The sequence below is a fragment of the Hippocampus comes genome, unplaced genomic scaffold (genome assembly GCF_001891065.2).
Source record: "Hippocampus comes isolate QL1 unplaced genomic scaffold, H_comes_QL1_v1.1 scaffold92, whole genome shotgun sequence".
NCBI classification, from domain to species: domain Eukaryota; kingdom Metazoa; phylum Chordata; class Actinopteri; order Syngnathiformes; family Syngnathidae; genus Hippocampus; species Hippocampus comes.
The window spans coordinates 964,252-979,379 of NW_017805379.1; the positions used below are offsets into that span (position 1 = coordinate 964,252).

A 15,128-nucleotide genomic window follows, 5' to 3' on the forward strand; every position below is an offset into this window, starting at 1 on the left:
TTCGAAAGAGTTTTCTCTATAACAAGCATGTAATTTCTGGTGTCTGACAGCAACGTTAGCACTTATCCGTTCACTCTTCACCGCAGACCAAATTCTATAGAGATCCGGAAATCTAAGCCCTCATATATGCAGGCTACCTAAACCACGGGGCTGATGGTAGGGAGCCATGAATGCACATTATGCCCCTTCCACACTGTCGGTAAACAGGAGAGCAGAGAAGAAGTCGACCGAGGAATTTTTCACCATCTGAGGTTGTAGGAGACTGTCTCCTGCGTCTTCCAGCGTCCACCCGGAACCTAAAGGCACAAATCCTCCCCATCTATGAGGCTCACGTTTCCTGCCCTGTTTTGTCAAAAGTTTAACCATTTTCTACCTGCCAGACAACATCCAATCATTTGATTTCGGGATGCGGCAGTGTTCGCGGTATGAAACCGCAAACATTGCAGGCATAGACCGCGTCGCTGGACTATGCTGTGGTAATTCCCTGATGTCTCTGTGTGAAAGAGGGTTCAGTAACCCTCAAGTGTATTTTTATAGCCCTTAATCACAAGCGTCTTAAAGGGCTTCACACACCCGCAGTTGACAAATGTGAGCGACATCCGCTGCTCTGAAGCCCTGAAAAGGGCAGAGAAAAATCACAACATTCTTGTCGTTCCACATTAGCCTTCATACATTTCATGTGATACATTGTCGCCTTCTGCCCATGTCATGTTGAAAGCGCCAGGCGCCGATGCTGACGTCATCTAATTATCTGATTGTGCAATAATTGTGCTCATATCCCGCTGAGAGTGACACCCCCCCCCCCCCCCCCATTTGCAAGGAATGGAGACCAAGCCCTGCTATAGCGTTCTAATAAGCTTATTCCGTACTGTAACTCATTCACTCCCAAAGACGTTTTTAAACGTCTTTTCAGACTGGGTCTAGAATTGGGTGGTACTGAATGAGTTTTAATTGCCTTCAGATGCCACACAATGGCGGCAAAAGAGTAGTTTTGTCTGAAATGAAGATCCTCAACTCACTTCAGCCCAAAGATATCACCAGATGGCGCCAAAGCAATACCGTTATAGCCTGAGCATAAGAACAGCGATACGGTGTGTTTTTCAGCAAATAACTGAGGATCGGTTTTAAAACAAAGCAACTGCGAATTGGAGGACACGGAACGGCGAAGATATGGGCGTTGACCGTAAATATTTTGGTTGGACTATTACAGCTCCAACGTGGCAATGTTGGCAACTGCGGCTCACTCTAGTCGACAAGGATTTTCCTACCGATTCACAATGCTGCGTCGGAGTGAAAGCTTCACTTGGCTCTGGCCACTTTGCAGACACTTGTGTTAAGGAGGTTTCAGTTCAATTCCCCAACAGGACAAGCATGGTGGGGCTTCCGGGATGTGTTCTTTTTGCAACAAGGCGGTAACTTAATCCCCACGCAAGGGAACAGGGAGCGCCAAAGGACCATCCAAGCTAAAAATACATCCTGCCAAACCTGACGTAATGCGGCCCGCCCGGAGGAGAAGCGGGAGGGGGGTGCTTGAGGGGGCTAAGTAATTGGGTGGACCAAACGGGGACCGGCGAGCCCCTCGTTGGAGTGATGGATTTGTGCCTTGAAAGACACGGGCAGGGGAAGCAAAAAGCAAAGTCGCTGTTTTTTATGACCTCTACAGGATGGGAAAGATGAGCCAAAGATTGAATGCGTGTGCCGTGTTCTTATGCGTCCATTAAATGCATTAGACGTGCGTTTGTTTGTACGTGGCCACGCTTTCGCGAGCTAAATTAATCCTTTCATTATGGCAAAGTGATTCGTTTTTATTTGACGCGTTCCAACCGGGACCGCTTCTCTCTGGCTCCCGCAGTCAGCAACGCTGCTTAACACCGATTCAGGGATATCAGATCAGCAGAGGAATACATTGTTCCGAAGGATAATGCGGGAAATGTTGCTCCTTTTCGGCAGTCGCTATAAGGATGTTCAGTAAGCATTGATGCTGATGGAGGCCTTGGGGGGAGGGGACACTGGAGAGATGGATGGAGGAGAAAATGAAAAGGACATGGGAAAAAAAGAATGGAAGCAGATCAATAAGAAGACAGACCAGAACAAGAAATAACCATTTTCATTTTTTTTTCTCCTTCGGGGTTGGGGAGCAGGCTTGTAATTAGATCAAAAACCTCCAACGGGTTAAATGACAAAAGGAAAGCAGAGTCACTTTTCAGTGGTAAGACTTCAAATAATTCATCAGTTATCAAATTTAACAACGTGTCCTGTGACAGCTTCTGGTGTTGTTTGTCAACAAATTAGTTGGCATGTCCTGATCTAACATTTTTTTGTTTGTTTGGGGGTTTTTTTTGCATCCAAGTCCAAGTCACTTGATTTTGAGTACCTGACGATTCAGAGTTCTGATCCAATACCTATGCAGTGGAATTCAACGAAGAAGAAAAAGACCACATACAAATGATTTCAATTATATATATTTTTTCTTTTTTAATAAATCTATGATCATATGAAACATTTTTACACGGCTGTAAAACAGCAGTGATTATAATCAAGCAAAAACTAAAATGATATTCTTGACTCTGGAAATGAAGAAAATGTAAGCATCTGATCGACCCTGAATTCCGATCATGTCGATTGGCTTGGGACAGCCCAACAAATCAGCCAAAGCGGTGTATCTGTGAGTTTTTAGAAATTGCAAGCAAGGCTTCTTATTAGTTCCTATTGCGAAAAAATTGAATTTCTTCAACCTGAGGTGGTCGGTTCAAATGTATTTTGTTTAAATGACAACAAAGGGCTCATTTCTTCCTTCTAAACTGTCTTGCAACAGCAAAATGCAAATATTGTTGATAATAGAAGTCTAGTGTGGTTCAACAGAGAAAAAGAAAATAAAGAAACAGCAGCTGGCAATCAGCTGAGCCCGCATGCAAAACACAAGACTCGTGACATTGACAGATAAGTGTTTGACACATGTTGCCAGTCACAGTGTTTGCACCCTCGCACAAACAAACACGCACAGTGTAATCTTTTACCGTCTGCGATACTGTTCCAAAGGTGCGCCGGTTATGGGGGAAGGGGCCTGGTGGGGCACGATGGCAAAGTTCAGCATTTTCAGATGATGAAACCACGACGAAAAGGGGGAGGTTTGTCCTGCCGCTTTTATAGCGACTCCAGTGTGGCGCCGCGAGACAACAACTTTGTTTCCATACACAACATGGACACATCTGCGGGTTTTGTTTGCCTCAATTCAAACATCTCGTTGGTGGAAAGGCAACGTTGGTGAACTTTTAAAACAGAACGCAAATGGCCCTCCATTTCACAGTCAGGCGAGATACTATCACCGCCAGATCGTCAACATGAATGCAAAAGCCCCGATAAAGACAGACAGGTGATGACAACATCTGCACCTCACAACACAAACACAAGATTAGCGTGGCTGATTGAAGTGATACAAAACACGAGCCCGGGGTGGGGTGGGGTGGGGGATTAAATCAACACATTAGGTTTTTCACAGTAGTATATTTTAAATGTTCTACTTTAAAATGTGGACTAATATCACAAAAAAAAGTGTGTGTGTGTGTATATATATATATATATATATATATGGGGTTTTTTTTCCAAAAACTTGAATGTTTCCTGTTACTCTGAAGATAGTTTTGTTTTTTGTTTTTTTTTTATTTAAGTATGTCTATTTTTTTCTGTCAAAAGTTGAACATGGCATTGGAACGTAATACAACTGTGTCACAATGTTTTCCAATTCCAAAATTCCGCCCGGGGAGGCCTGAAAGAGGGTCCAATATTTCATACAATTGAGTCTCTTATTTTCTACTGTGTTTACTGGTAGCGTATCTTCTGCGATACAATAGGCGACTGTATTTCTGATATCTGCGTTGCATCATAGGGCATGGCACGGGAGAAAGCCAACTTCAAGGTCTGTTGCACAAGCCCTTTGTGGACTCTATCGGGTGGCCACTGCTTCAGGTGGAGGAGACAAAAAAATAAAAAATAAAAAGAAGAAGCTTGGTGGCATCATCTGTCTTTGTGTGAATGTGCACTAAGGCATAATTTGCAGTGCACGCTACTTACTCCGTTTCCTGCCTAACATTACAACACCAAAATAACTCCACACTGCCAAACTTTTCGGCCGTTTCTTGTCAGTGATGTCATCCGTTGAGCTTTGGGTTGTGTGTTCCCTCTTTCATTCTGAGGGAAAACTTTTTTTTTTTTTGGAAGCACTCATCCACAACTGAAGTGCACGGCTGTCGGCGACTGGCAGCTCCTGTGCTGTGTGTCAACCTAACTTGGCATGGTTCTATGCACACAGGTACAGTGGTCGCTCTAAAATATATGATGCTCCTTGAGTCATACAATTGGCAATACGACCAGAAATTTCAGGGCAACGTTCACGCAAAAATCCGGGTTGCAAGTCTGTCGCTCAAGATTTCCAACATGAGCATCGAATCACAGAGATATCATTTCTCAGATATGGTTTTCTTCCAATAGTCAAATCAAGTCAGCTTTAAAACCTGACTTTTGATGTACAAATTCTCCCGAAATGTCGTGGCCATATGCAAGATTCAGTGTCGAGGTTTGTCGATTATTAACGCAACAATGAATGAATTCAATTGTTGGTTTCGAAGAGTTGAAGAGGAAGAGCAGCATGTTTATATTTTCTCAAGAATAGATTTCAGCATGCGGCACAAACCTTACCGGCCGAAAGCCATCTCTCATTCAGGCTTTTTCGCCAGCATAAAATCGAGTCAAAAAGTCAATTGGGCTTGTGAACTTTTGACAGGAACGTACTTTGTACTCTTCGAGTCAATGATCTCAGAAGGTCACGAGTGAACTAGAAGATGTCAGGGTACATTACGACAGTTTAATATTGACTGTCTTGTCACTAACAGCTCCAGGCTCAGGGACGCTATCCAGTCGAAAGTAACCATACACAGGAAAGTTAGAGAACACTAACTTTGGCTGTTTCAAATAGCAAAAGCCATCTCTCATTCAGGCTTTTTCGCCAGCAAAAAATAGAGTCAGAAAGTCAATTAGGCTTGTGAACTTTTGACAGGAACGTACTTTGTACTCTTCGAGTCAATGATCTCAGAAGGTCACGAGTGAACTAGAAGATGTCAGGGTACATTACGACAGTTTAATATTGACTGTCTTGTCACTAACAGCTCCAGGCTCAGGGACGCTATCCAGTCGAAAGTAACCATACACAGGAAAGTTAGAGAACACTAACTTTGGCTGTTTCAAATAGCTGCTCTATCAGTACATGGAACATTTTAGAAGGCGAAGGCAGAATGCAAGCTGGCAGTGCAAGACAAAAAGTACACGAGTACAGCCATGCTAGCGTTGATGCATTAGAGGCCAGATGGCTATTAGTGTAAACCTCAGAGACAGGTAGTTTGTGTCCATTCGCGTCTTCATCCAAACAGAGGTCCGCTCCCGCGCTTTGCATCACCCTGATGCAGCTTGATACATTTAGGGACCTTGAGGAATAATAACATTACCAAGAAAGCTAAGAGGGGACTCAGACAAATTGAGCAAGATATGCAATATGCATGATGGGGCCCCCGGGGACGACCATGAGCTGCATACCCGCCTGTACTCAACCATTAAACTAAGCATGGATGCTATGAAGGTGCAGTGCCCCTACATGAGTTGTTTGAGTTTCAAGCCTTCGTCATTTCTTTGACTTGTGTTGAGAGCAAAAATTTGACGTGTAGAAAGTACGCCACGAAATGGCAACAGCAAACTTCATAACATCCCGCGCCACTGTCTTGAGCGAACTTTGAAGAATCACTTGTTTTCTGCTTACATTTTTTTTTTTTGAGCGGGCATTTTGCCATGTTTGTTATTTATAACCATGAGTGCCAAAAAAGAGTGACAAGGGCGTTAAAATCATTTTATAAACTGCAGACCTAGGTCCATGAAAATATGGACAAGCTTTGTTTTTACGTTTCATTCTAACAGCAGGCCTCCTTATTCGTTTTTACTCTATGACAGTTAAGGATGCCAGTGATATCTCACAAAAGAACGAAAACACATTCGATTGTATTTATTGGAAGTGTAGAGAAAATGAGCACTTCAAAAAAAAAAAAAATTCAGGTTTTAAATCAAACAATGTACACCCTGCAAAAATAAGCAACATTAAATCAGTGTCGTCAAAAAGGTGCCTTGGGGATGGAAAAACAAGACCTTGGGTTTGTCTCCTCATTGTGCAATGACAGTAGAACCTTAACAAAAAGCGCCATATCGGTTTACTGCATTGAGACTCGGTTGTGCGGTGTTGCGACAACAATACCCGAGGTTCTAAAATGTCCTCAAACGATGGATGGATGCCTTGTGTCGCATAAACCACTGAAGGGAAAGCAAGCATTGGAATCCAAGATGATACAATCTCACGATACTTTGCCAATGATAATACTATCACAATAAATAGAAGAACGTAGTCCATAAATCACTCAACCCGCACAACTCATGGAAACCTAAAAGTTGATCTTGCAATATTTGGCCAATAAGACCATGAATACCAAGAAACAGCGAGTGTGCGATATCCATCACGTGCGATACATGACGATATCTACCGTAGGTAACTACAGAAAACTCAACGATACCAATAATAGAGACGACTGCGATTGCGCGATAACCATTACATATTGGAAAAATCTTGTACGACACATGACGATTTCTTTTAGGTAGCTCATAAAAATGGTGTCATGCCACAATATTTTGCAGATGCCATCGATTTGAAGTATCACAATATTTACTGAACCCTCAACATATCAGATGACATTTTGCCAACGATAGCAATAATATCACGAGACGTCATTTGTACGATAGTCACGATACAGTGGAAGAAAACCATACATTGATATAGCTATCAGCGATTGTGGGATAACGGATATATTGGGACAAAAACATCTACCATACCTCACGATAGCACTTGCATTGTAATATCACTCATCGTTTGGCTTTGCGGTGAACACTGACAATCACGTCAGGTAACAGGTTCAATTTGTCAAAGGACCAATACGATATTGTATTGTAAGTGAATATCACAAAATATATCACATTATCAATATTTTGCTGCACATGTTGTCGATTTATTGTATGCTGGAAGTCCATAGTCAGCATATGAGCAGAGAACGGCACAATCACTGCCCTGCAGCATCTTGCAAGTGAGACAGGAAAGCGCTGGCCTGGGCAGGACCGCTATTTAGGCTAACTACTTCCTGTCAGGGAGATTAGGGAGCAGGATGATCCCCGGGCTTCTTTGCAATTCATAAAAGCCAGATCCTTGCTAGCACCGACGATGTGACTCTACACTTTGAGAATGATGTCATGGTTGAGTCAAGTGATCAAGGTTATATTTTGCCAAGAGGCGTTCCAAGCTAAAGGACTAGCGTTAAAACCTAAAAACAAAACCGAAATGTGACAGAAGAGCGGGAATCGGTCAAGCTGCAGAGGGTGAAAATAAGGTGCGTATAAAAGCCCAGAGGAAGTTTGACATCCTGTGGTGTATCACATCTGTTTCCTCACAAAACTTGCCCTCCAATTGTTGGAAAGGCAAAATGAAAAATTGACAAAGTTCCGAGCAGGACACCAAATTTAGAAGAAGTGGCCTCCTTCTGAGCGAGTCCACAAGAAGATTAAGAGATGTGTGGATGAGCAAAATAAACAAGCACCCAACCTGGCTAGCTATGTTGCCTTTTTGGGCAGTCCGGACGCGATTCCGAAGCCTCTTGCCGTTTTTAGGTGGCTGACACTTTGCTGCGCACGTGGAATTCTTTTCATATTTGTGTTGGAGGGGAAAAAAGAAAAAAAAAACAGATGAGAAGATTGATGACTAATGTAAATGTTTAAAAGCACCCAAGATGTGTGAGTAATGTTCTCCGTGGTTGAACGGTCGGCTGATTTTCAAGGCTCCCCCTGCACGGGAAAAAAAAAACTACATAAACGATCAGTCACAGAAGATTTTGTGTTTGCTCAACTTCTATTTATGGAACAGCTGAGCAGCCAGAACGCAGCCTAGGTATCACCTCAGAATGGATTCTAACGCACGATGAATTTTTCTGTTTTTAAATGTTTTTTTTATTATTGCCATGGTTGGTCAAGGCGCTCTCGTGCGAGCCATTCAAAGGTAGCTATCCAAAGAAACAAAAGACTGAACGTCTGATTATGTAACGACATTCTAATGATTAAAAATGGAAAAGCACATTTTTGACACTGATCTAGTGATCCTGGAGGATGTCAGTTCAATAGTCGGTGCTGCCGCCGTGTTCCGCTTTGTTATGGACAGCTTGGCAAGAGCCAGGAACACATAATGCCCATGCAGAGGCGACCTTTTACACAGGAAAAATACCTTCCACCCATTTTTTAAAAAATAAGCGTTAACGTAGTTGTAATCAGTCAAAACAACATTTTTTTTCAAGCATGATCAGAGTAGGAATATTTTCACCGTCACGGTGCAACAACAACAACAAACACGTCACCTCTAAATTTTTGTTTCATTTTTTTTTTCTTTGTTTTAGATTCCCCGTCAAAAAAATCTGGAGTTGGACTGCAACAAAAATCGAGTATATTCAAGTGCATTTTTTTTTAAATAAAAAAAAAAAATCCTTGAAAATGTGGAGATGCATGCTTTTTGGTGTTAAGAAAAAGCAAATACTGTACTGTACGTCTTTCATTTGCGGGGGACAGGAAATAAAGGAAAATTTGGTGGGGGTTTTTTGCTTCTCAGATAAAAGTAAAAAAAAAAAAAAAATGGTATACTTGGATACTTTTTTTGTTGTTCATTAAAATGCATAAATCCCAAAATTTTAATCTGCCCCCCCCCAAAAAAATGTCTATGTTTTACATTAAAAAAAATAATAAAAAGAGAACATGTGGAGACACATTCTTACAAAACCTGTTTTGGATTAACTGACAACACAAAATATGAAGATTCATGCTTTTGTTGAACAGTGACAATGGCGTCTATGATCACAAAAAGCTCCGTGTATGAATGGGCGAGTCTGAAATCCTGAACAGGGTCACCTGGGGCAGGGGTCTCAGTTTCAGTTAGAATGTCCCAAATACGTAATTCAAAGATTTCAACTATTTGTCCATCCATACCAAATGTTATATAGTCAGGGTTGGAAAAAGTAGTGATCGGGGGGGTTCTATAGAGGGAGGGAGTGGAGAATATAGCAGTGACGGCAGCAGCATACGAAACAGCATGCCAGACCCTGGAAGTCATTTCCTGCTGCATCCAAGACTTTTATGGAATTCTAGTAGTAGTGTGGCTGACGAGGTCCCTCTCTCTGACCCCGCCCCATTGTTACTTCGTGCGTCACCCCTCTCGCCTGCCAGCCCCCCACTCGACCCGATCTTACACTCAGCTGCAATACTGTTTATACTGTAGACAGCTGAAACAAGCAAGACAGTTTCACATTTGAACAGAGTATCAAACGAAACAGTGAATGTTGTAGGGAAGGAACCCCAATGTATCCCACCGGGTATCCATTCACAAATAGCAATTTGTTTGCCTCTCCTGGGTCTTGGTGAGAATGCTTATTCTTGATCCTAAAAAAAACTGCTTGGGCATCATCTTCCCTGTGATGAAAATCTCAAACTTTCAAAAATGTTTTTGTTCTAAAAACTTAAAGGCCGCTGTTTACGTTCAATAATTTCAACAAAATACAGCCTCCTTTTTTGCTCATCTGAAAGATTTGCTTGTTTTTCAATATGGAGAAAAACAAGTGTCACTTGTATTCAACTTTTTGGGCTGGGGGACATTTTTAGGCGAGTCTAAAGAGAGATCTCATTCACAGTGGACAAAAGTTTTGAAATGATTTATCTTGTCCTCACTTTTTTGTCTATACCACAAAACCCTGGCATTTGAACAGGGGTGTATAGACTTTTTTTACATACTCACTTTGTTTATAGTGTGTTTTTGCCAGCCAACTGCGCTCGATAGGAGCCAATAACCCTGGTCTTGATACATGAACCTCGTCCTTTGGTGAAAGCACCAGGAAATTTTATAAAATCTCCCGCCCGCAAATGTTTGTGCAATATTTGTGTTGTCTTTTACAGGCATGGGCAGCACTTTATCAGAAAACAAGGGAACTGACAGAAGGGCGAAAGCATTACGAGAGGCTGGCTTTAAATAAGGGTTACCGTGGGGGGTGGTGGAAGTACAGCTGTGATCAATAGTTGAGTGCCTTTCTGGCATTTGTCTATTTAATCCATTATCGAAGGCCATCTGAGCCTGCAATAGTGCGCCCCGGACGACCGGAGAGATAGAGTTGACTGACTGAAGCAGGCGAGTAGGCGAGCAAGCGTCTGGCCAATCACGTGGGCGTGCTCACGTGCACTAACACGTGCACGGCTACCGGCGAGAAACGCATTTTATAAGGACAGCTGCATTTGTCAACACATTGCCGGGTGGATGTGCTGAACATGTACGACATGTGGATGTGAATGTTCACAACATGGACGGAGCATCAGGCGTATTCGGTTTAAAAATGAACGTACACAATGAATGAAGTTTGCCTTCTTCGGAGAGGAAGGCCACTTTTATTCCAGAGGAGATTATGGGGACTGAGTAAAAGGAGTGACTGTGGGGTACAAAACTACAACGATGGAGCAGACAGTGGGTCACCTGTATTTCTCTTCAATTATAAAGAGACTCCAAGAGGAGATTATGGGCACTGAGAAAAGAGAGTGCTGCACCAAAGTGGAGACTGTGGAAATCCAGAACAAAAATGAGGAAAACACAGTTAGGATGAATTTAGTTCTCACCATAAGGACACTAGTTCTATGCAAAAGGAGATTAAGGGCACAGACAAAAAGAGAAAAATTCACCAACATGGAGGTTGTGGCGAATAATACAACAACAACAGAGCAGAACAAAGTTTGACAAGATTGCATTTCATAATGCATTGCCCATTTTATCTGAGAGGAGATTGCGGGCAGTGGGAAAACGGGGTGCTGCAGAGAAGTGAGACTGTGTAGCATAACACGACAACCTACAAGAACAAAGGGTTTCCGTATTTACTTCTTGACATCAGGAGACAAAGTTTATCTGAGAGGAGACTTGGGGCAGTGAAAAAAATAATTCTGCAGTGAAGTGGAGACTGCGGAGCAAAACACGACAACCTACAAGAACAATGGTTTTCCGTATTTACTTCTTGACATAAGGAGACCAAGTTTATCTGAGAGGAGACTGGGGGCAGTGAAAGAAAATAATTCTGCAGTGAAGTGGAGACTGCGGAGCATAAGACTACACCAACAATGATGGCAAACAAAGCAAACTAGGGTCACCTTATTTCTCTCCGTAAGCAAACTCATTTTACCCGAAAGAAGATTCAGCACAACAAGGAATGGGTGTGCTCCAATAAAGTGGAGACCGTAGGACACAAACCACAGAAATCAGCAATTTGATCTGTCGACATGCTAGCTTTTTTTAAGCGGGTGTTAGAATGCTAAGGAAGTTAGCTTAGGATAAATGATGAATGGAAAACATACCACCACCTCAACGCACTTCATCGACCGGCTAAAGACGTGTACAGTGAACAAAGGCCTAAATCATGAGGCGGCCCAGGACAGGAGAGCTAAAAGCGGGAGCGTGGGCCGGGAATAAAAGCCTAGTGCAGCCCTGCAGGAATGTCGGGCATTTCGGCAGGCAGTCTTCCACACACGATACACTGTCACAACCCTCCCACCCCGAAAAAATAAATAACATGACATTAAAAAACAGCTCTTTTCTCTGTGTTCCTTGTGAAACAATGCGCTGTTCAACGAGCTGCAACAGAGTACCACTGTTGCACAACTGTGTTCTTTCTTGCTTGAGCCACTGACGTTTGTGGATTATTTCCTATGACTTTGCCTTTGTTATTTATTGCTGTTGGGCAAGACGGTGGGTGGGGATGAACGATTTTGAAAATTTTAATTGCGACTTAATAAGTCATTCATTTTTTATTTTATTTTTTAACAAATATGAGAAATACATTCATTTGTATTACAATAATATGAGATATACATAAATCTTATGTCTGGTCTTATATTTTAGATTTACACTAAAATAAAGGTGTTGCACAACTGTGTTCTTTCTTGCTTGAGCCACTGACGTTTGTGGATTATTTCCTATGACTTTGCCTTTGTTATTTATTGGTGTTGGGCAGGACGGTGGGTAGGGATGAACGATTTTGAAAAATTTAATTGCGACTTAATAAGTCATTCGTTTATTTTATTTTTTTTACAAATATGAGAAATACATTCATTTGTATTACAATAATATGCGACATACATAAATCTTATGTCTGGTCTTATATTTTAGATTTACACTAAAATAAAGGTAAATTAACCATTAATTCATATGAAAGATTTTTATCTACCGGTACTTCAATTAGAGTTGTTAAACTATTAAACACTTTGACTTGCAGTCAGGGGAGGTCAAGTCAAAAATTTCCTTTACACTAATATGTTCTATGTGCTCGCACTAGTCTAAACATGGTATACTGATTATCGTTGCGTTTGTGGAACCAAAATCAACCAGTTTTTAATCCATCTCAGGAGGTGGCCATCTTTCCACTTGCTGTCGACTACAAATGATGTCAAAGGAGCTCAGGGCCAATAAGGGCTCAGCTTGCGAACGTCACATGAACAGTTTGAATGGTGTAGCACATGTACACTCCAAGACTGCGCTTGACAAGTTTTATGACGCATAGCCATGGCTCACCTAGTTTCTCCACCAGCTTGAGCATGACACCGCCGATGTGGATCTCGCCGGTGACCCTTAGCGACACGTCCCGGTGGAGGTCGGTAACGTGCATCTTCAGCTCCCACGTCCCATCGGCATAGCAGCCATCAGGCATCCGGATCCCGTCCAGCGCCATTCTTGTTCCTCCAAAAAAATAAACACACAAACTAAAGTAAGAGACTAAAGATCTCACTGAAAAAAACTTTTGGATTAAAGATGAAGGTGAATTCAAATTTTGTAGATTAGCATGACCTGGATGACTAAGAATCGACACAGACAAGAGTAATAAACATCTCCATGCAATAGCATCCTTTCAATCCTTACGCACTGTTTGGGTCAAACGTGACATGGTTTGAGATTTGACAGAAAAGAAAAAAAAAAAACTCAAGTAAGAGACTAAAGATCTGACTGAAAAAAACTTTTGGATTCAAGGTGAAGAGGAACGCAGCTGCATCAATTCAAATTTTGTAGATGAGCAGATCAACATCTCAATGCAATAGCATCCTTTCAACCCTTACGCACTGTTTGGGTCAAACGTGACATAGTTTGAGAGTTGACAGAAAAAAAAAACGCTCAATATCAACCATCCATCTGTTATTTGAACGGCTTCATCCTCACCATTCATTCATCCTGAAATTGTTGAATTATCTTGACTCAATGACTCAAAATACACAAAAATTCAAATATCTAATAAGGTCTTCTTTTGTACAGGGGCTACAAAATGTATGTACAGTGAGGCTGTTCCGGGTCATATTTGACCCCTGGGAACTAAAATAGATTTTTGTTGTGTCTTAGTTTAAAAAAAAAAAAAAAGGGAAGGAAATGTGGGTTTTTTCATTCAAATTCGCCTGGAAGTCTTTGAAGGGCCATAGTGGGGTAGCAAAAAAGTGCAACGGTGCAAGAATGATCAATCATCAGGAACAGAAGTCATCCAAGAGGTCAAAGTGTGCCATGACACAGGCATGAGACAAAAACAAATAACATGAACCCGTTGCACATTTGGCCGGAATCTACTGATTCTTTTTTGGAACTTATACCCCGTTACTCATGTCAATCATCTGGTGGCATCTTGATGTCGAATATGTATGTTGAAGTGAGTTGAAGAGTTTCATTTCGACATAAGCCACAATTTTGTGGCATCCATAGGAAATGTCAAGACTTTTCGGAGTGCGTATGAATTACTTGTGGATGTTCGCTATTTATGACAGAGAAATATTAAATACAACAATATTTTGAATTGAATAATTCAATTTAGAAGTATTATTCATCCGCTTACTAGTATTTACAAAGCTATTCAAACATTTTGAAAACATCTGTCGATCATTTGATGAAGACAATTAGGAAAATATTCTTGGGCTGGGTCAAAATTGACCAAATCGGCATGCATAGAACATGACCGGTATATGTAAAGACAATTGGTAAGGCCCTTAAATTATACTTTGCAGTTGAACTGGTAAAATAATGCTAAATTTAGCATCAGTCCACTTACCAACATCAACATACATGTATAGAATTTGATTCCTAAACACGTTTTTTATGCATTTAAAATAGAAATTAGCTAGAGAGGATGCATTTTCACTCTTAATGTTTGTTTTATTGAGCAGATGCTACTGCCTCCATGATAGGTCGACATTAAAACAAGCGAAAAAAAGGCTAAACAGCAACAAAAACGAATTAATATCGCTTTTTAAAACGAATATGCGAACTTGTGGTGGTTTTAGACGCGCCCTGTTGTGGATTCGTGGAAAAAAAAAGTAAATGAGCCCATCTGTCAATTCTCAAAGCGAGCCGGTCCAGTCCAGGAGAGGGGGTGGGGGGCTACGCCGGGCTAAACGTGGCCGAAAAAGGAGAGTCTCTCCCGGGTTGAGTGGGTGGGTCCCCGGGTGTTACCCCGGATCCCTTTCCAGGAGCTTGTTACCTGCGGAAGTGATTCACCTGTTGGAAAGTAACGGTCTCGCACTGTACACGACACACGTCCACGTACGTAGCCTATGTTTCATTATGTAAGCGTCGTACTGCCCTTCAAACGCACAATAAGTATTTAAAACAGCAGCGAAATGGCTGACATGAGCGCGTCGCAAAGTTAGATGCTAACGGCTAAAAGCTAGGATTTAAAAAGCGGCATTGTACGCCCGAACTCCGAAAGTAAACTGGATACAACGCTCACCTTCACAAAAAGACACTCAAACGCTCGACGACACGATACAAAGCTGCTTTTTGTCCTTCTTTATAACATGCAGGATGAGTTTTGGGGAGGGGAAAGACGATCCAAAATGAGAGGAAAAAAAATCCCGACGAGTCGCCCTAGAAGAAGTAGTGGAGTATTCCCAAGCACTTTTCCAGCAGACTTGGTCCTAATGGAGTCCAGCCGTCCCCTCTCCCTCCTCCTCTTCCC

The 15,128-nt window shown here is 41.8% G+C and overlaps 1 protein-coding gene and 1 long non-coding RNA gene across 6 annotated transcripts in view; both read right to left on the reverse strand.

Moving 5' to 3' along the window:
* The window catches only part of fermt2 (FERM domain containing kindlin 2), a 39,714-nt gene extending 24,586 nt beyond the window's left edge, over window positions 1-15,128 (reverse strand). For 2 of the 5 annotated variants that reach the window (XM_019872526.1, XM_019872525.1), the window contains exons 1-2: window positions 14,901-15,126; window positions 12,713-12,880 (exon numbers count right to left, since the gene is read on the reverse strand). In XM_019872526.1, the coding sequence (XP_019728085.1) occupies window positions 12,713-12,869 (157 nt within the window). In that variant the 5' untranslated portion in view covers window positions 12,870-12,880; window positions 14,901-15,126. Of the gene's footprint in view, window positions 1-12,712; window positions 12,882-14,900 lie in introns of all 5 variants that reach the window. The other 3 variants (XM_019872524.1, XM_019872523.1, XM_019872527.1) reach the window with 3 other exon arrangements.
* LOC109517377 (uncharacterized) lies at window positions 6,032-7,777 on the reverse strand. The gene is made up of 2 exons (XR_002168530.1): window positions 6,293-7,777; window positions 6,032-6,224 (listed from the first exon to the last, which is right to left on the reverse strand). It is a non-coding gene; the product is annotated as an uncharacterized LOC109517377 (long non-coding RNA).